At 35.3% G+C, this 22,722-nt stretch overlaps 1 protein-coding gene across 1 annotated transcript in view; it reads left to right on the top strand.

The window, feature by feature from the left end:
* LOC149786934 (uncharacterized) overlaps positions 1–22,379 on the top strand; it is a 93,610-nt gene extending 71,231 nt beyond the window's left edge. The window contains exons 12-14 of the mRNA XM_089975999.1: positions 1,763–2,022; positions 7,850–8,126; positions 16,908–22,379. Coding sequence (XP_089832125.1) covers positions 1,763–2,022; positions 7,850–8,126; positions 16,908–20,674 — 4,304 coding nt within the window. The 3' untranslated portion in view covers positions 20,675–22,379. The remainder of the gene's footprint in view (positions 1–1,762; positions 2,023–7,849; positions 8,127–16,907) is intronic.
* The last annotated feature ends 343 nt before the right edge of the window (positions 22,380–22,722 follow it).

The following is a 22,722-nucleotide window of genomic DNA, read 5'->3' as shown; positions in this document are numbered from 1 at the left end:
ATAATACAAAAGGTGAAATGAATATGACATGTAGTTTGGGATATAATTTACCGAGGTTGTGGTCTTGAAATACTCCATAAGGGTGCTTGCTGAAATGGTCAGTTGTTATGTCAACCGTATTAACTATGTCAGGCCCACTGAGTTGTCTTGTCTTTATCATGCAGTTGCATGGCAACTTCATTGTTAATTTACAGTGTTGCCTTATGTGGTTTACACACCAAAAACACCATTACAAGATGAATAGCTGTTCTTTATATATATATATATATATATATATATATATATATATATATATATATATATATATATATATATATATATATATATATATATATATATATATATATAGTTTGTTGTTAATTGCTAAGTCCTGATTTCCATAAATTGCTTGCTTGACCAGTAATGCATGTGTTTGTTTTTGATTCACAGGTTAATTGTATGTGCATTGCTTTTAATACCATATTCTGTATATACAGTAAAAGCTATACCAATATATGCATCTCTCCATGATGCATGTATCACATTTGTGATTAACAATTTAGAATACGCAATGCAAACTATCTACTGGTCGCCAGGTTACCCTTAAGAATCATGACATGGCAACTCAAGTATTACATAAATACCTTATAAAAGTATCAAGTACATGCAACATGTCGCAATATATATATATATATATATATATATATATATATATATATATATATATATATATATATGTATATATATAGCTGGAATATACAATTTAGTTCAAATCCCTATACAGTTGTCATACTTTCGGTTCCTAAAATAGTTCACAATATGTGCATGTGACAAACGTATCACACATCGAATAAATGCCCTATGTAGTTAACATCATCTAATGACATCTATCTGTATGGACGCGTTCATGGAAACAAAATAAAGGTGAAGATTTTTTTTAATGTCAATGCAAGACAAGCCAGTTAGTAAAGTTAGTAAAGTCATATCTTAGAAATCTCCAGATTTTAAATTTAATGCCAAATAATGTACATAGAGATGGATTAGCAATATATCATGACTATTGAAAAACATATCCAAACACTATCAAAATAACATTATAATATTTGAACTGTGACTCGTATCTGTACATGAAAATAAATGCAAAACATGAAGTGGGCAGTAAAAGTCAGTGAAACTTTCATTAATGCAGATAAGGTTTATGTTCAAGTAATACGATCTATCTACGGAAAACAAATTAAAGTGTAGATCTTTTTCAATTTGAGACCATTTAAATTGCTAGCTCCAATAAATGACATTAAAGTCAGATAATATGTATAGAGATACATCACCATATTCCAGATAATAAATTGAATTGGTTGGCATTATATTGAAGCAGATGATATCTGACGACAGCTTTGCTAAACATATCGAAACAGTTAAAATATGTTTATGACATTTGTATATTTTTAATAGTCCTTTGCTTGTTTCGCCTTCTACTATTATTTCCTCACTGCATTTGAAACTTCTGAGGCCTTGAATACCTAGAATTCGTAACGGATACTGAAAGATTCAGGTAGGTTGCTTTGTTGTTTAAAAGTTTAATAGGTACTTATAAATATTTTGTAATGGCCACTAAAAGTTTTGAGGATCCTTCCCTATGACTTGTAAAGGTTTTGATCGGTAATTTGTGTTTGATACAGAAAAAGATGTTTTGGGCATTAACTAATCTATATCATAGTCATCTCTAGAACCACAAAATTCTGTCTGATGAACACGTTCAAAGGATGGAAACTTACGTTTTCAGGAGTGCCTTGTTCAGACCCCAAATTGTTGTGCCAGATTTTAAACAAGTCACTGCCAGTTGATTCATCAAGGAGATCTACCTTGGAAAGAAACTGTCTTACAGCAGGGCTAGAATTTTACGGTGAAACCCCCAGTAATGGAAACTGCTTCTTTGAAGCTGTTTCCAGTCAGCTTCAGCGTTTAACGTCTGCTGTACAAAGGTCTCCGCAACAATTACGCCAGGATGTAGTGGCTTTCATGAAGATTAACAGAGTACTCCATGTAAGTAATAATATATGTTTCCATGTTCTACAAATAATGGAAAATGACGACATATGTTTATATATTTGTCCCCATTTTGAGCGGTAACTTGACGAAATGAAATTCTCTTGTCAGTATATATCATATCATATACATTTAACAACAGTTATTAACTAAACAAATAATCCATGCGCATACATATATACAAACATACATCTCATCACTTTTAACACTGAATTAAATAAATATTGTGTTAGTTATATTGTTTGTTAGTGGTCCGTACGGAACGATATTGAATCAGCAGAAGACTTTCTGTGTTAGGCAATTCGGTGAAATCCGCTTAGTTTCTTACTTGTTCCGTTTCACTCCAAGCTAGTTTAGTAATGAATGAAATAGTGCTTTGACCACACCTATGATTTTAAATTACGTCAGTTCACATTATTTTAATATCAGTTTCATACAGAACCTTTTTATATAAACAATCAGTTACTTCACGACACAATCGAATCATCCATGACATAATATTGTACTGACCTGGTATTTCTCCTCACTGTCCTAGCTTGACTTTCTCTTCGCGTGACTGTCTGGACTTGTACTATCTCATTAGAAACATACTGACCCATAAACGTGCACTTGCACCAAGTCAAGAAAACACATATTCAAGTGAATAACCATTGGACTTATATCAGGTCAAGGTACTGCACCATCCTGTGAATAACTGTAACAATCGTTTCACATTATTTTCACATAATTTATCCATTCAATACATTCCCGATCATATTAACCTTAGGAATATATTTCTGCTACTTCCTGAATGTAGCCTTACTAAACGTCAAACATTTGTCTTTTCTGTTTATGTCATGCAGAAAAAGAACAATAATGTTTGCCCTCCATTTGGCACCACTAGGTGTTGCCAGTTTATAAGCTTCAAGTCCATACAGCAACAATGTGTGAGACACTTTCCAATAATCCAAAGCCAAATCTGTGTTAAATTCAAACCATCCATAGTGGAGTTTAGATTTAGCTGGTTTAATATTCAGTGTTAAACTGTTGGTAAATATTGCTATTTGAATGATGTCAATAATTGGAGAAATATTTCCGTTTTTCAGACTTGGTAAATGTTTATACCACAAGGTACAGGAGGTAATCATTGATGCATGGTGTTAATCCCAATTTCGTACACACCGCCTATTACTATCTAAGCCGGTTACTGAGGGTAAACATACTCCTGAGCATATTACAGCCCTGCTCTAATTTGACCAAGGAGAAGACGGAGGTTTATTTTTCATGTTTTGGGTGTTAACACTGGGTATTACCGGTTTTGAAAAATACATTTTATCGCCTACAATACTTAACTCACGACTTTTAAAAGAATAGATGAGCAACTCAAGAGCATCCTATCGTTTTCTCATTGAAAAGGTCATGCATTGGGTTATCGGAAACAACGGGATATGATCTAAACAAAATAAACAGGAATACATGCTTTTCTTCTGTAATAATCATGATGACGAATGATTATGATTTGCTCATGCTTGAATAAAATTTGAATAAAAGCCAAATAAGCTTTCACTGATATTGATAAGAATTATTTATTTGTTTTCATACTGATAGCATAATTCACGTAATGACGTTATTGTGTCGTACTTGATTGAACAGGGAGGAGAAACAGATAATTGTAATTGGAAAAAATGATATAGCAGTGGATTCGCTGCGTATATGTTTCACTGAACCGATCGCAAAATAATAAAAAGACTGACTGATACATTTGTATACACACTTCTTGTTACTGAATGCTCAAACTCTGACTTCATTGTGGAAAATGCAAATCATGTACAGGGACCCTGGTTGGATGAGTGGTCGAAAGCGCTCGCCTTTACCGAATACTGCCATATCACCATTGTCCGCATGGGTTCGAGTCTCTGGATCAGCCAATGAGGGTATGTGAGAAATCATGCCCGTAGCCTCACATTGGTTGGTGGTTCTTGCTCCGTTTTTCCCAGATTCTTCCTCCACTATCTATAATATGTAAAGGTAATCATGCGCTGAAATTACTTCAAACTCGCAACGACAATAATACATTACATCCATGACTAGTTAAATTCCATTAGGGATCAATGAAATATCTTTAGGGCATTTGAAGCAAATACAAGCCAACACTTTATCTGGAGAGAGAGAGAGAGAAAGAGAGAGAGAGAGAGAGAGAGAGAGAGGGAGAGAGAGAGATTGATATAAAGAGTAGAGGGAGAGAAAGAGAGGGAGAGAGAGAATGAGAGAGTGATAGAGAGAATGGGGCTATATACACAAGGAGAGTGGTAGAAAGAGAATGAGAGCCTTGTGCAAAGGAACTAAGAATATTTGCGAGACCGTGATCTCAAGTCGTTTGTTGTCATGGAAATGTAATCACTGTGGAACCATTGTTTCCTGTCTGTGTATTGCATAGTGCCAGTTTTACATTCATGCGAACAAATAACAGTTATGTCTGTTGATTCATGTCACAAGTTTGCTCTGTCTCTAAAGTATGGCATAAAAGCTTTGAATGAGCAATTAACGTACAATGACAATGATGAGCAAAAGGTTACCATTTATGTAATGTGAACGCTACTTTTTCTTTGTTTGGATAAGGAATGGTTGACGGAATGGGATCATAGGAAGGATAATAGTGAGTCAATTAAAACTGTATTAAGGGTCTTAAACAAAAGAGTAATTAAACATACTTTCACCGTCCGTCCATTCCGGCTATTACTTACATTCAAGAGATTCTGTCTACCACATTTAAAATTATTTTGTACATTAAAACATATAACTATGTGATAAATATACCAAAACTATATAACTGCACATTCTGGGTTAATTCAATCATCATCTCACCCTTGTGTATGCCATCTGATATTTTAAGTTTGGAAAGAAACTATGTTCTTTCACCCCATTCCTCATTTCCCCCTGCTTTGACCTAAAACCGCCCAACGATGGCCTTCCTGTGATTAATCCTGCAATTACGATCATATTGAATGAACCTATTTTCACAGAACAAATGGGTGATCCAAGTTATTACAGAGGGGCTCCTCTTTTTTCTACTACCCTTCTAATGGATGTGCTGTTTGATCGGGAGAAAGGCAATTATTCTTAAGCAGAAGGTACAGTCGTTCGTCGACAGAGGGGCATTGCAGATTATACAAAAACCTTGCACGCTCTTCTTGGCTGGTCCTTATCAAGGTCAATGGCCAGTTCAGCAGGATTGTAGAAATGATGCGGCTTGATTAGCTCATTCTTTTTTCAGAGTACATTAAAGATAGAGACGGTGAGATATATAATGCTATCCATCCCAGAGGACGAATATGGCACCAGTCCCAATGTCACAGATTCCTACTGTCCCGTAAATAGCCATCCATCGTTGGTTTGGATCTGGTGTCTCTCCATTTGGTCAAACTTTCAATCTTGGGTCTAACCAGATTATGGATTGCATCATAACGCTATTCATATCATCTTCCGCTGAATCACATACGGATCATTGAACTCTTTCCAACAGGTTGAGTATTTCAGTGAGCGTTATTCGATTCAACAATGCATTTGATCCCACTGGGCCGCCTTTAAATTCGCCCGTTACAGATAACTTTACTGGCTCATTGACGTGTTTACTCAATGAGACTGGGTGTTTATACCACCCAATAGTATGTGCACTAGTTTGGCAGCTTGTTTTAGGAGTTTTTGGGGTGGTGGTTGGGTCTGTCAAATTCAGATCAAGGTACAAATCTGACACATTCCAGGCAGAATCAAACCGCTCCGGTGGCCTAGTGGTTAGAGCGTCCGCCTCGGATGCGGGAGGTTGTGGGTTCAATCCCTGGCTGAGTCATGCCATAGACTTACAAAAATGGTACTAGTAGCTGCCTCGCTTGGCGCTCAGCATTAAGAGGTTAGTGTTAGGACTGGTCGGCCCGGTGTCAGGATAATGTGACTGGGTGGGACATCAAGCCACATGTCTGCGGCATGATGCCCCAGTGCTAGACATCACTAAAAACTGCCACACTGCAGACATCGTAGCGATATGACTGAAAAATTGTTAAAGCTACGTTAAAAATCCAAATCACACACACACACACACACACACAAGCAGAATCAATGAACTTGCTAATGTTTTCCTCATTAATTTTCAAGTTATCCGTAATTAGAGGCAGCTCACTCCATCCGTTTTTTCATTACATTTGTGCATTCGATGATCGACCATTTTGTTACATTGTAGATCCACCAATGGTGCACTATTGTCACACATGTTGCAGACAAAGAAGCTTGGGCCATGGATTCGCTGTCAATCAGCTGGGAGTGGTCATGGGAATTTGCTAACCCCCTCCCCCACACACTGTGCCGAAGATGATAAAGAAAATAATGCGTCTACATTGCGATTACTATCACATTCTACTGTTCTATGGTATCTGTGACATTCAGACACCATGCTAAACAATATATCAGTCATGACAAAGATCTAATATACTGGCAAATTTTAATTTGAATATACCAAACTCCATCTGTTTCCAGGATAGAATCCGTTAACATGGTAAAATTCAGATAAATTCAAGTTGTTATCCAGAGCCTCATTGAACTTTTATCATGCCGAACTTATTTCTTGAAAGATTTAGCTTCAATATGCACCATTAGTGAGCTACGTTGCCTTCAGTTGACACATAACATATTCAGTTCACATCAGATGGTTTAGTGATTTCCATAACACAACCAGGTTTTATAGACAAGGACCAGTTACCATCAGTGATAGATTAGAAATTTGTCATACGCAACCTCCCGTCTACAGATAAGGTGGGGGTGGCGGCCATGCAAGATCATGTCTGCGCCCTCAGCACTGATTAAAGATCAAAGAGACATGTCGTGGCAGCTGCAAATGACTTTCTCTCTATACGGTAGCAAAGCAATATATCGCATTCAATGCCCAATCTGCATCTTTTCTGATGTGAGAGTACGCCGGGTGTATAACCCACTTAAAAGTGGATTATACACTCGGAGTACTCTCACATCAGAAAAGATCAGAATTGCCTAATGGGGTTTCATCTCATGTAATTGGTACATCTCTGCCAACCTCGTTTCAATCTATCCAGTTAAACAAGCTTCAGTGAATGTTGACAGTAACACAATTTACATAATCATAATCATAACATGGTATACCGGTGACCATATTCTGGATTGCTTAAAGTAGGTGACCAGGTTAACGTTCACATACGGATTCCTATATTTCCTCACTAGAAGTATACCCGAGGTATAGGGTATGATGCTAAGCATCTCATCGTCATATTACCTGTTCTAATATTTACGTAATCGGGGAACTTATTTAAGATTGTCTTTTTATCTAGAACATTATGATTCTCCAAGAATATTTACCTGATGATATTATTTTATGTCCCACCCATCCACCTTTCTATGCTAGCATCATCGTTAGTAGTTTGCTCAGCTGAAAACCTAGTGGCACCTAGTCGTGGTGAGGGGAGGTTATTGGACTAGAGTTATTGCTCTTTGTCTATATAATATCGACAAAATAAATCCATTTTCGTCTTTTAGTAGGGCTGGATTCAGGAGGTAGCAGACTTATACCCTAATATTAATGTGATAGGGTAAGTATTGTAGAAGAAACATAATTTACTAAGTAAATTCACTTTACATCCTGAATCAAATATGGTAAACATTAAATAACGATAGCTCAATATGATCCATGCTGATGAGTGAAAACACAAGAATCAAATCAGATATAAGGCACTATGACATTAATGTCCTCATTTTCTTGTGACTAATTGGTAATATAAGTATTTTGTGAATAACCGTGTAGATTAAACATTTCTCACCTTCTCAGGTATCTGAAGGCATCATAGACTTAGCTGACTATATATGCAATGAAACGTTTGACGAATACTGTGCAAGAATGGCATGTGATGGGGAATGGGCAGACCATGTGGTGGTTCTTGCGATGGCCAAGACGTTACAAAGGGATATCATGATTATTACGAGCTCACCTTCCTCGGGCACTGATGATGTCATTGTATGGGTTGTAGGACAGACGGATTTGCAAGAGGACCCAATTCTTCTTGGACATGTGTTTGAACACCATTATCAATCATTGCAACCCATAGGTAAGATTAAAACTAAATTGAATTGAAGAAGTTACAAAATCAATCTGACATGTGTTTTTATATATAATATATGAAAGGTAACTGTTACAAGCAGATGATCAACATGTAAAACAATTATATTTTGTACGTAAAGTACGCGATCAACATAAAATGCAACATTAATACAACTCACATGCTTTCCCAAACCAAAATTAGAGCTTGATTTACAAGCTCTATGCGAGCTTGTCACAAGCCAATTTATAAAACTTGTGTCAAGCAGGGGCTTGAAATAATCTGGCAAGATTTTGTTTTACAATCTTGTGTGAGGTTATCTAATAATATACCACAATAGACATGCACTAACGCAAATGTTTTACTTATCAAATAAGATAATACGATATTCATGTAAAAGGTTGTGCGAGCTAGTAGCAAGCGTGTGCCGATGGTGGGAATCTTTCCTGTTAAAAACTTTAAGTTTTCAAAGATAGACGTTGTGACCAGTTAGGAAAACAAAATAACGTTTGTAATGTTGTATGAAAATACATGTATGAAGCTAATTAACACAATCGTTTGAACAAATCGGCCTGTGATTAGTTTAAGCATTATTAAAAGTAACAAACAGTTAAACAAATGCAATAAATGATATTAATTGGTCATTAATGCACAGTTGGATGATTACATCATTTATTTTTCACTTTAGTAAGGTAGGGTTTTCATTCTTATTTCTTTTTAAAACGTTTCCTGTAACACATTATTTTATAGTTTGGATTACACTAACTGTCAGTGTGTTAGTTTTAAATGTTTCATTATAGGCATTCTTTGCCTCTTTCGCACCTGATCTTGACAGCTTTTATATAATAAAGAGGCAGTCAAGCGTGATTATAACATATTTTATATGCTGGCTGATTGATCCATAAATTGTCTTCAGCAGTTGACTCAGGGTTAAATGTGCTTCAGACTCTGACACAAATCTCACCATAACACTGAATGGAAAGTTGGTAAAATCATAGGTTATATATAGACTGAAATAAAAAAAAGTCCAAGTTACAACGAAATGAATGTTACTTCCATCAATAATGACCTTCCATTGGTTACAAGAGTTGTCGTATAAACGCACAGATACTGGTGGGTAAATAAAGACACTCAATTACGAAGAATGGTGACAGGGAAATGCGCTTGATATATATATATATATATATATATATATATATATATATATATATATATATATATATATATATATATATATATATATATATATATGTGTGTGTGTGTGTGTGTGTGTGTGTGTATGTTTGTGTTGGTATAGATTAAAAGATGTACTTAAGTATATATATATATATATATATATATATATATATATATATATATATATATATATATGCTTGACACTGAAAGTACATCGTAAACAACAAATGAAGTACCGAGTTTTGAAGATCATCAAGATTTGTTCAGAATATTTGGCTATTCCAATAACCAATAAAGTTAATTATGGAGTTGCTATCAAGGGAAAGTGTGTTTCATGCGATAGTTTTAAAGGCTTCCATTATATTAACAAGTAAATATTGGTGAAATAATTTAATGGAGATAGTATTTGTTTTTCCTTTGTAGATTTGAGGATAAATAATTTATCAAGTATTTAATATGGTGGAGGGGGCTAAACTTCTGTAAAAAAAATTCCCACCCCACCTTCATTCCACAAATTACATTGTTTGTCCATATTAACTCGTGTATTCTTACAACTATATTCATCTACCTCGGCAATGCCTTCACATGTTTATTACCATTTGCACACGTATATTTGATAGCGTACAAATGACATTCAATGCACATTCTTCTAAAGTTTATTATTGTTGAGATGATTTTTGTATTTGAAATAGTATGAAAATAGCAAACACAAACAAAATCCAAAATGTTGCATGCAGATTTAAATAATGGCAATGTTTTATTAAAAGTCGCTAGAGTGATAGAAAAATATATCCTGGAGTACTCAGTACCTTTCTCCAAGGGATCTACTGCAGTATTTGTAGTACAGAACAAGTAGGATATGAAGACCGTTTTGCATTTCACCAATTCCCGACTGAGACAACATATTCAAAGTTTTGTTTTCTCAAGAAGTCAGCGTAGCTGCAAACTGTATTGACTGATGGCAAAATAGGCAGTGTAAAAACCTTTCTAAAGAAACAAATGTTCCACTACGCTTTTAGACTTGTGCTTGTAACCTAAGCATAAATGTGGCTTGTGGTTTGTTTTGTTTGGGGTTTGAGCATGATAGGCCATATATGGCAGAGAGTATAGCTGGAGTGGTAAGAACCCATGAATTCCTCATTGAGAATCAGCGGCACACACGAAGGTACCGGCAAGCTTTCTCACATGTCCACATTGGTGGAGTCCAAGACGAGAACCTGTTCGGACAGAGGTGAGATGTCACTGATCAGTTACGGATAGTACATTAGATAACAAGGCAAGCTAGGTTCCCCACTCCATGATGAGTTCTTATCATTACTTCTAAGTGTGTCTGTGTCAAAGTTTACAATCACGTGAGAGAGATTTTCCATAACGTGTTCCTTTGATTATTCTCCAAATGTAATCAAACGAATTATATCCTGTACACAGTGTCAATGTGCTAATGAAATAACAGTTCCTGTTTACTACACAAAGCGAATATCAAACGCTAATTTTGAATCTATAAATTTCACACCCAAAACAACTTTTTCAGCGGCATAATTTCACAATCACACATGGCACACACAAAACACATTTCTCGGTGGCAAGCCTTGCTAAACTCATATCAAAATGTCCCATTGTTTGACATTGTAGCTTACAGATGTTGTATGCCTATGTTTCACTGTTCTGAACATCAACTAAAACCTAGCTGTCACATTTTGCAAGCATTCAAATATAACCAGTGTAAAGTATCTCTGTTTTTTTCTTCACAAAAAGTTCAAGATTAAAAGCTTGGAAACGCTTTATAATTAAGTGAGAAGTGAGTAGTATAAATGTGCACTGCCCATTGATTTGGCAGATACATATATTTTGTAACTTTGCAAGTGGACTGGAATATCCGATAAAAAAGAAGCAAGCAAGACGTATTAGCTTTGCACTAATTGTTTCTTCCTCTGAGCTGACAGATTGATTTTTTTTGTAACGGATGTTAAAATCGTTACTGTTCAGATTAAATTACTTGAGAGTAAAGACACTTCAGTTACTTTTGTTTTAGTTTTTCTTTTAAAAAAGGAAGGACATTATAAGCATCATGCATGATGAACAGGTATTATTCAAATATGCAAAAATACTATATATCTTGTTTTAGAAATGCATCATCAATTAGTACCATAGAAAGCACTTCAGGAAATTTTCATTAACTTCCGTATTGCCTAAAATTCAGGAAATCATAATTAATTAGAACCATACCAATCACTTCAGATAACCATATTTAATTAACACCATCCTAAAGACTTCAGAATTTCATTATTAGCAAGAGCATACCAAAAGGCTACACACATTTAGCTAAGTTATATTAATATTTGAACCTTGAATCCATAACCCCAGCTAATGTTTTTATTTTACACTGGTGAGAGTGGCATAAAGTCTACATTAAACCCCAGTATGATCTAATGCACACGGATGGGTCAATCACGAGGTTTTGGTAACCATAAATAATATATCATGTACATTGTGAGTGAGTCAAAGGGTTTTCATAACCCCTCAAAATACCCTGTGTACAATGGTGAGTCTGACACAGAAATATTAAAAGGTTTCAAAATAAACTGGGTGTATTTTAAAATATGTTATGCAATAAACTAGTATGGTATTTGTCGTTTACCTTTGTAATGAATATGTATGTAATATAAACTATTGCAACCAATGATATCTAGATTCTAGTTATGTCTTCTTGATATCTTCATTTTATTTTATATTTCTTTTAAAAAGATACTTCTATCAACATACACTCAATAAACCCTGTAAAGGTCATTCCCACAATTTACATCGTTACATAATTAATTCCACATCATTATGATTAGCAAAATTACATATTCACCTAAAATAAATGATTGAGTAGAATAAAAATAAACACATACATAAATTAACAGACTTGTATTATATATTGTAGCCACGGGTACGAAAACACCATGCTCACACCAGTACTTTCTCTAAATCACCACCATACAATGTAGGGGTATGAGAACATCAAAAGCGCACAGGTAAATGTCTGTCAACAACGTTTGTAGGGGTATGGGGACAACACGTGTAAATTTAAAATGAAAAATAATACAATCCTCACATGTTTACAATAAATTATGTTGGATAAATTGTGCATTTGCTCAAATACAGCTGTTGATCTAACGTAACAAGATGTAAGAGCCCAAAAAGCAGCCCAACAAAAAATAACACCCGGTAAGTTTTTTCACATCTGGCATTTCATGTGGCTGATGAAGAGGATCACACAGTTTATCTTTCATCTCTGTAATCTATAATAGACTGAAAAGAAGGAAACCAATAATTAGTCAAAAGGCGAAACAAGTTTTATATCACTTTTTTAAATAGACACATAAAATAAAAAATGACAAACATTCACTCTGCTTTTTGAAATTTGCACTGTATTGTTATATCAAAAATTCATTATTTCACAGTCAAGACCTGGAATTTATCTGCTTCATGCTACATGAGAAAATATAGTATATTTTCACATAATGTCCCTCAATAATATCTGCTTCATACCTCCTGAGAAAACATATTGTAGCGGTAACTCCGTCGGTTTCACTACCCCGAGTATAGCTATCTCAGGTTCTTTAAAATTGTTCGTTGTATTTGGAGTGATACACCGCTATATCTCTCTGAGAACTGGCGCTCCAGAGTACAACAAATTTCTACCCCAGCGGAATACCATCACATTCCTGGCTTCTTGTCACCGACTGGATCACCGACTGAGTTTATAAAGTATGGCCAGCTTAATATCATTGTGATACATCTACTAACCTGTTGTCATAACTATATGTGAACTAAGATCCAAGATGTTGAAGTTATATTAAATAATTTGTTGACAATAAGAAGCATTATTTGCACAGGTAAATTAGATTCTTTATAATCTCATAATATGGTTGAGTTACGTGACTTGACGTGTATTAGTAGACACATTTTCATGATTGTAGAAGAAATAGAGCCTAAGGTAACAAGGATAACAAGAAGTGCTACATTTATGTGTGAAAATGCGGTCACTGTGTTTTAGGTTTGGTAAGGTTGAATAAATCCAGTTGCGCCCATTTAACATGTCTTTTATGAGTGTCACCATGACTATTAGGATCCTATACGATGAGGGCATAACGGATGATTGAACAATCTAAGGTTTCGAGGATCAACTGGGCAGAATACAAAATCTCCCCAAAAAATCATTTTCTAGATGATAATAAACTAATCTTCGCTTTTGGAATATATGGCAAGAAAGCAAATATGGACGCAAGAATGAGATCCTCGAAGATCACGATTTTTTAAAATTTTGATTAGTTTCTGATTAAGTGTTCATTCGTATCCTCAAAAATAATGACATGTGATCAATGTAAAAAAATTAAATAGTCAATTATATTACTTATTTTGATTTCATTTTGTCTGTATAAGACTCAAGGTCATTTAATTTCAGTTCATATGTATGTTGTATGGGTCCTGGTTTAACAAACATATACATGGTTCCGTGCTATTTATAGAGCATTGACTGACGCAAGCACAATTTTGTTCTAATTCTTCATTTGCCTTCCAAAGGAAAGTCGGTCAGAATAAGTTTTTTCTTTTAAATTTAATTTTTCCTATGTATTTCTACTGTAAGTGAACATTATTAGTATTATTATTTATTTTTCATTTCCTTCCAGTAAAATCCTGATTATTATACCCAATAGCTTGATGCCATACATTAAATCGTCATATATATATATATATATATATATATATATATATATATATATATATATATATATATATATATATATATGTGTGTGTGTGTGTACATAAATTGACATAACAGCTGTCGCTATGGCTCATCGATGCCTAGGTCAATATAAAATTTCTCCCAGCATCCGCAACAAGTCATATTCACGTAAAGTTTTGCAATAACAACCATATTTCTGTTTTGTTTGTTTGTCTTCTCTATGTTTTGTATTTGCCTTTGAAAAAGACTTATTCAGAATCGAAAGCGCTAAGTCTAGTTAGATAATAGTTTTACACTGTTCTTAGTCAGTTTATTACACACACACACACACACACACACACACACACACACACACACACACACATATATATATATATATATATATATATATATATATATATATATATATATATATATATATATATATATATATATATATATATATATATATATATATATATATATATATATATATATATATATATTCTGCCATTTTTAATATTACTTGAAGAATCTGATGTAGTTCCGTTATTATGGCTATGGACGCGTAATCCAGTATAATTGGTTTCGGTACTCACGCAGGCTAACATGGGTCTACTCAAGGGCATACAGCATTTGTATCATCATGTTCATATATCCAGCAATGTTAAAAACAACCAGGGAAGTAACATATATAACTTGCCATATAGTTGAAGGTAAAACAGGATATCGATGAATCAATCTATCTACCTAACTATATATTATATATCTATCTATCTACCACCTAGCTACCTACCAACCTACATATACATCTATCTATCTACCTATCTAAATATATGTATGTATGTATGGTATGTATGTATATGTATATGTGTATATATTAGAGTGATCGTACTGCAATTATTTGATGCCACAGTGCCCATTCTCTGCCATTACACATTATACATTACCTAGATTTGGATACAAAAATATTATTGATTGATTGATTGATTACTTAGATTTACGTCGCGTGCGCTCAAAGGGGCATGTGCGACGGGTTAATTCCCGCACAGTGGGATGCTAAATGTTCATGGGAGAAGGAATTAGGTCATAGGACTATATGTCCCTAACGACCTCAAAGAATGGGTTTCATGAGGGGGAATGGGCCCAACACACGTGTTAACACAGAGTTGATTTCAGTCCATTATTGACTGTACTAGGTGTTGACCCAAGCAGTATGGAAAGCCCGTTGCGATTGGTCACAGCGATGACTTTATATCGGGACACCTAGCTTTAGGTGGGTGGAAATTGCTCCACATCTCCACCGTTATACGATGTCCGAGAGAGGCAAGATAGCAAGGAACTCGGCAAGCCAGCCTGTAATTGGTCAACTTTAGTCAAGTTGTACTAATGGACAATAAAACATGCCAATAATATGTTAGCCACCTGAGCAGTTAGGTCAAATCAAAACAAGTTGTAACATTTTCCTACGTCTTAACAATCGGCAAATTTCTAGTACATATTGTATGTTGTAGATGCCCTACAAAATTTAATAACTAATATGTCTGAGCGACATATAAAATGTTTGGTCACTGTTAGGTCATAAAAGGTTTGAATTTTGAATCGATAGGTTGAAGGATCAAGTTAGTGTACATAATAGTCTTACTATTTTTAGCAGAATCAGTCTTTTTGTTGTGCTCAGTATTTTATTTGGGTATAGTTATTTATTTCAAAATAGTATTAACTGGAAAGACAAAGTGCTTGCTAGTAATAATGTTCATGGTCTGGAACATTAATTTGGAATTATAGTTAATTCAGACAAGAATATGTTTGATTATATTATTGAGATATATAAAAATAATTGTTAGCACATCTTCACACTACAGGTCATTGGCACATTAGCATATTCGAGATAACAGACACATCAACACATTCAATATTGGACAGTAGTAGGAATATCACTGAAAATCAATTGGAGATTCATACATTTGGACTTGGGGATTGAAATAAAACTTGTTAGTTTTCTATATTTTCTTGTAATACCATATAGTCGTAATACAAGATGCTGGATGAGTTTTATTATGAGCAAGTCATGTGCATCAAATTGGTTGAGCTTTAACTGGATAGGATTGTCATAAGACTTTATGAATACGTTTAAATCATGATTTGTGTTCAATATGATATTGGGCGAGATCCACACACATTAATGAGATGTCCCTGCATCCACCTGCTTAAAGTTTTTAATACAAGAAACTATATTTCTGATTAGATGTCGATCAAGTTTGTTCAATTGTCTTGTATCATCAAGATATATAACGAGTTCAATAATGGGAAAGATATATACATATCATAATGTCCGATTTTACCTCTGCGGGATGTTTTGCATTAGAAATGCATCAATATGCTCTTAATATACTCTTATTTCTCTAAAGCATACCTTTAAGCCAGAACTACAGTTGTAATTTAGGCAATGTGTGCTAGAGTACAACACAAGTCTCTAGTCAGTAATTACCATTTATTCTTATGACAAACAGAAGATGAAAATTATAGTATGGAAGCACAATTTAACCGACTGTATAATTTTGTTTTGTCGTAGCATTTCTACTCGAAAATTACTTATCCTTCTTACCCTAAGATTTATATATATATATATATATATATATATATATATATATATATATATATATATATATATATATATATATATATATATATATACATATATTGATATATAGATAGATAGATAGATGGATATATATATATATATATATATATATATATATATATATATATATATATATATATATATATATATATATATATATATATCCTCGTGTATTAAAGTATTTGCACTCTTGAAAGGCAGCTTAAATATAATTTAAAAACGTTAGTATTGTTTACTATTTACTGTTTACTATTTACAGCATCTCTCAGTCTTGCGCCAGTCCTAGCATTCAGTCCCACACCGGACCCATTTGTTGATACCACGCATTCACTAAAATTGGGTTTTACATCAGATGCAACAGCTGGTTCCACGTCATTCACTTCCGGAAAAGATGGCTTCATGCAGGACAGATTATCTGGTTCTGTACCATCCACAACAAGTGGTTTCGTACTGTCACCAACAGTCAATTCGACAAGACGTGATGCGATGCAGGCACTAGCATCCAGTCACACACGATCCGCAACTACCAGTTCTATTCCAGCCCCAGCAAGTTCCACAACAACTGGCGTAATGCAGGCAACAGCAATAAGTCTCACCCCAATCATAACTGAGGGCCCCATGTCAGACTCAACATTCAGTTCTGCAACAACTGACGATATACAGGTGGTAGTATCCAGTTCCAAAGCAGCCGATGTCATGAAATCTAGATCATATGTTTCCATACCTTCCACAACTGTTTGTACCATGCCAGCCACAACATACAGTACCACGACAACTGACACCATGCCATCCCGAGGATCCAGTTGTTCAACGATTGATATGATGCGAGCACCAACACATTGGTACATGCAATGCACAACTGCTGGTCCAGCCCATACAATCGTTTCGACACTATTCACAACCAGTAGTCATATGTCAGTCAGATCGAGTTCGACAGCAGCTAGTCTCCTCCAAGATTCAACGTCAAATTCCTCTCCATCGACAAGAGCTGCTTTAGTGTCAGACAGGACACCTAGTTCTGTCGTGCAGGCAACACCATTCAGCTCCACGGAAATCATCTCCTCGGGTGAAATGTCAGGTCCAACACCTAGTTCGACAAAAACTGATGTCATCCAGGTAGTATCAACCACTTCCAGAACAGCTGATACAATGCAAGTTTCATCATCGGGTTCCATACTATTCACAACTGCTGGTCCCCTGACAGTCCCAATATCCAGTACCGTCAAAACTGATGTTATGCCATCCAAGCCATCCAGTTCCACAACAGATGGTGTCATACAAGCATCAGCATATGGTTACATACAATCCACAACAGTTATTACAACCCCAGGATCTAGTCAGGCACTACCCACGACTGCTGGTAATCCCATGACTGACCATACATTGATTTCCATAGCAGATGGTCTCTTGCAAACATCAAGAACTAGTTCCACGCCATCCACAACTGCTAGTATCATGTCAAAGCCAGCATTCAGGTCTACAACAACTGATGTCATGCAAGTAGCAGCATCCATTTCCACTACAGTTGATAAAATGCAAGCCACAACATATGCTTCTACACCGTCAACAACAACTGGTCCCATAAAATCTCCAACATGCACTTCCACAACAGCTGATGACATGCAAGTACCAGCATCCAGTACCACACTATCCACAACTGATAGTGCAATGCCATCCATAACATCTAATTTTACAACAACCGATATGATGAAAGCACCAGTATTCAGTTCGTCACTATCCAAAATAGCAGCTCCTTTGTCAGAACCAACTTCCAGTTCCACAACAGCTAAAGGTATGCAAGTAGTAGTTTCCAGTTCCGAAATACCTAATGTCCTGCAAGGTCCATCATCATGTTCCACACCATACATAACTGCAAGTTTTATGCCATTTACAACATCTAGTACCACATCATCTGATACCATGTCATCCAAAACATCAAATCCAACAAACAATGCCATGCAAGTACCAGCCGATAGTTACATACATTGCATAACTGATGGTCCTGCCTCAGCATCCATTTCCGCAATGTCTACAGTTGTTAGTCCAATATCAGCACCAACATCGACTTCCACAGCATCTAGTCTCTTGCAGAAACAAACATCTAGCTCAACACCATCCACATCTAATGCTTTCATGTCAGACCGAACATCCAGTTCGAAAACTGCTGATACCATGCACGCTGCATCACTTTGTTATTCACCAAATACGACGGTTGGTCCCATGCCAGTCCCAACATCCAGTACCACAGAAACTGACGTCATGCCATCCAAAACATCCGTTTCCACAACAGCAAATGTCCAGGAAGCACCAAAATCCGGTTACATACATTACACAACTGCTGACCCATTCCAAACATCCAGTTCCACACTGGATACAATTGCTAATACCATGCAAGTCCAAATATCGAGTTCAACAGCAGTTGGTCACCTGCAAGACGGAACATCCTGTTCCATGCTTTATGTTGGTCCCATGGGAGACCCAGCATTGTGTTCCTCAACAGCTGATATCTTGCAAGTAGCTACATTCCGTTGTGCAACAGCTGATGTCATAAAACATCCAACACAGGAATCCACAATATCCGAAAGAACTCCTCCCACACCAGGCCCAGCATCCAGTACAACACAATCTGATGTCATGCCAACCCGAACTTTAACTTCCATTATGGAAGCAACTACACATGGTTACATACAATTCACAACTGCTAGTCCAATGGCAGCATCAACATCGACTCCCACGGTAGATGGTCTCTTGCAGGATCCAAAATCCAGTTTTACATCATCCACAGCCGTTGATTTTATGTCAGATCCAGAATCTATTTCCACGAGAGCTGACGTCATGCAGGTAGCAGAATCGGGTTCCAAAACTGATGATACCATGCAAGTTCCATCGTCTGGTTCAGCACAATCCACAACTGCTAGTCTCGTGCCAGACCCTAGATCAAGTACAACAAACTATGGTGTCGTGCCACCCCAAATATCCACTTCCACAACAGCGAATGTCGTAGAAACACCAAGTGGTTACATACAATCGATAACAGCTGGCTCAGTCCAAGCATATGGTTCCCAAATATCCACAAGTGATAGTCCCATGCCATCCCTTACATCAATTTCAATAGGAACTGGATTCTTGCAAACCCTAATAACCAGTTCAACACCATTCACAACTGCTAGTTCCATAAAAGACCCAGCGCCCGTTTCCGAGACAACTGACGTCGTACAAGCCAAAACATCTGGTTTCACAATTTCTACAACTACTGGTCACATGCAAGCCCCAGCAATCATTTCCACTGAAGCTGGTCAGTTGAGGGCCCCAACATTTAATTCCATACAGTCCCCAACTGCTGGTTATATGCCATCCCCATCATCAAGTTCATCACCAGCTATTATTGTGCCGGCCGCAACAGTTGATGATAAAGACAGGTTCATGCACATTGCATGTCTGTTGTTAAATGTTGGATCCAGGGTACTAAGGCGCCTACTGCTTTATCATACAGTCACTCCAAGCTGCTCTCTTGACCAGTATCTTGCCAACAACAGGAAAGCTATTGACAAGCTTAAGAAGAAGAAAATACTAAATAAATCCCAAATGGAAATCATGTTTCCACCTGGAGGAAGCACCAACATTAGTGACTATGATATTACACTTTTATCTGCCTTAATTAATAACATTGTATCCACTATAAGTCTACACCAACGGACCATGATTCTGCATTTAAGAGATGAAAGAAATAAAATAGTTGCTCATGCAAGATCAACCATGGTGAATATAAATGATTACGGAAAGATTTGGAATGATATCTGTACATCGCTGGTGGCTTTATCTAAGCAGTGTGGTGACCCAGATTTTGAGAAGGAAATTTCTAGAGAGATTCAAGGCATCCAGATGTCGACAATTCAAGGAACATCATTCATTGATACTCTTCAAACACACCCACGAAGAATTGAAACACTTGAAAGACTTGTACAGGATTTGTTTTCATGTCTTTCCCCAGATTCAACTAAATCATCTGATGACAGTATTTCGTAAATGCTTTCGTAGAATGTCAGTGCAGAATAAAACTCTTTGAAATAACTTCACACAATGTCATTTAGATGGGATATAATGTACATATATATATGATTGCACAAAAATAAACCTTTGTTGATGTCATCTTCTTACAGTAAACCATTCTCCACCCCAATTAATATGAGGACTTTGGTCATACATGTATTGCTGTCATCGCTATCATTTGTAAATAAAGTAAATTTAACTCTGTATACTCTATATTGATACCTTCGGTTCATTAGTTACAAATAATGTGATATTAATTTGTATATTTGTATAAATACTTCTTTGTTATTATTTGTAAATAATATAAATATCACCTTATACAGTCTACATTCTTATCCCTTTGTTATTAGCTGAAATAATGTAAATAGTCAATTGTACAGTCTACATTAATATCTCTTTTTTATGAGTTGCAAATAATGTAAATGTCACTTTGTATAGTCCAGATAAATACTTGGTTGTTATTAGTTTTTACTAATGAAATTTTCACTTTGGACAGTTAATGTTAATACTGCTTATAAATCACTTGTAAATAGAGTAGATATAAAAATCTTCAGGCCACAATAATACCTCTGTGTTATCAGTTGTAAATATTGTAAGAAGTATGATCTCAATAAGGGAGACGTATTTCAGCTGATTCATTAAATCCGTAACAAAGATATAAGAAAAATATGACAAGACTCCTTTTGAGGCCCATGAGTTCAGAGGAAACAAATAGTGTTCTTTGGTAAATGTTAAGTACTTATTGACATTTTCTTTTAATTGTTTAACCTTTCAATCATAAACTTATAGATGCTTGATAAATTCTAGCTTGTATTTAGCATTAGTAATCGTTATGATGTTGTCTCTATGAGTGATATTAATTATGATTAGAATTACTATATTACTGTTTTGATTTTGATCCTATTTTAAATATAAGTTTATACCAAGATTTTACTCAGATCTGATCTTAGCAAGTTCTAAAGAGAATGAAGAGATGATCTTGCATCATAATTATTTACATTGCTGCTACTATGCAATCCATAATTTTCTAATCTAATTTTGATCATACTTAGAATTCAGGTGTATTAAACATGATCAAAGACAAGACTAATAATGAGCAGGATTCGTGCATAATAATTTGGTAATAATGCATATAATTCACAGGTCATGTTAAAATTTTAGAAACCAAACTTTTCTGATCGAATTGTGAGAACGTTTGCAATATGGTTTTATATCATCACGACATCTGACAAGTTTGAGAATGAGCAAACAAAGTGCATATTAATGGCATTGTGTTGCAGCTGACAGGCAGAGTTTTCAACCACTAAATAAGGTATATTTCAGATCTGCTTGAACAAACTTGGAATATGACTAAAGTCATCGAGGCATCGCATTTAATAGTAAAAACAATAGATAAATATTAATGGTGTCATTATACGCCTGAATGCTAAACCTGTCAGCACAGATGTACATATATATTAATGAGATTATCTTGCTTTTCATTGCCTAGTCTTATTATGACTATGGATGTCTAGTTTAAATGGGATGTTGCTAAGTATTGTTCAATATATTGTTAGACAGGTTCTACAACAAGAGAGATCTGCTCATATTAATGAGGTAATCTTACTGATGATGGACTTAGCATGTTACTTTTATTGAGGTTGTATCATAAAGAACTTGAGAGTTTGATTGTAAGCTAGATATGCGGTTATTCTATTTCTTTGAATATATATATATATATATATATATATATATATATATATATATATATATATATATATATATATATATATATATATATGTATATATCCATTTAGTACCCTAATCAACATTGGTGAGTGATATCGGGTCCACATGGTACCCTTGCTTCTGGTGGAAACACCATGTCAATATGATTTTCTGTTGAGTAGGAATAATGGTAACAACATTTGCAAGATTGTATTCCTAGAAGCCATGTTAGATTAGCACCATTTTTATATGGGACTAATTGTGTCTGGTTGGTTTTACAAGAAAATGATGTCCATATAACAGTCAATATGGACACC

Source organism: Sinohyriopsis cumingii, chromosome 12, assembly GCF_028554795.1.
Source record: "Sinohyriopsis cumingii isolate HCF-2022 chromosome 12, ASM2855479v2, whole genome shotgun sequence".
In the NCBI taxonomy this organism is placed as follows: domain Eukaryota; kingdom Metazoa; phylum Mollusca; class Bivalvia; order Unionida; family Unionidae; genus Sinohyriopsis; species Sinohyriopsis cumingii.
The sequence above is the reverse complement of the archived record's forward strand: the minus strand, read 5'-3'. Positions and strand labels throughout refer to the sequence as shown.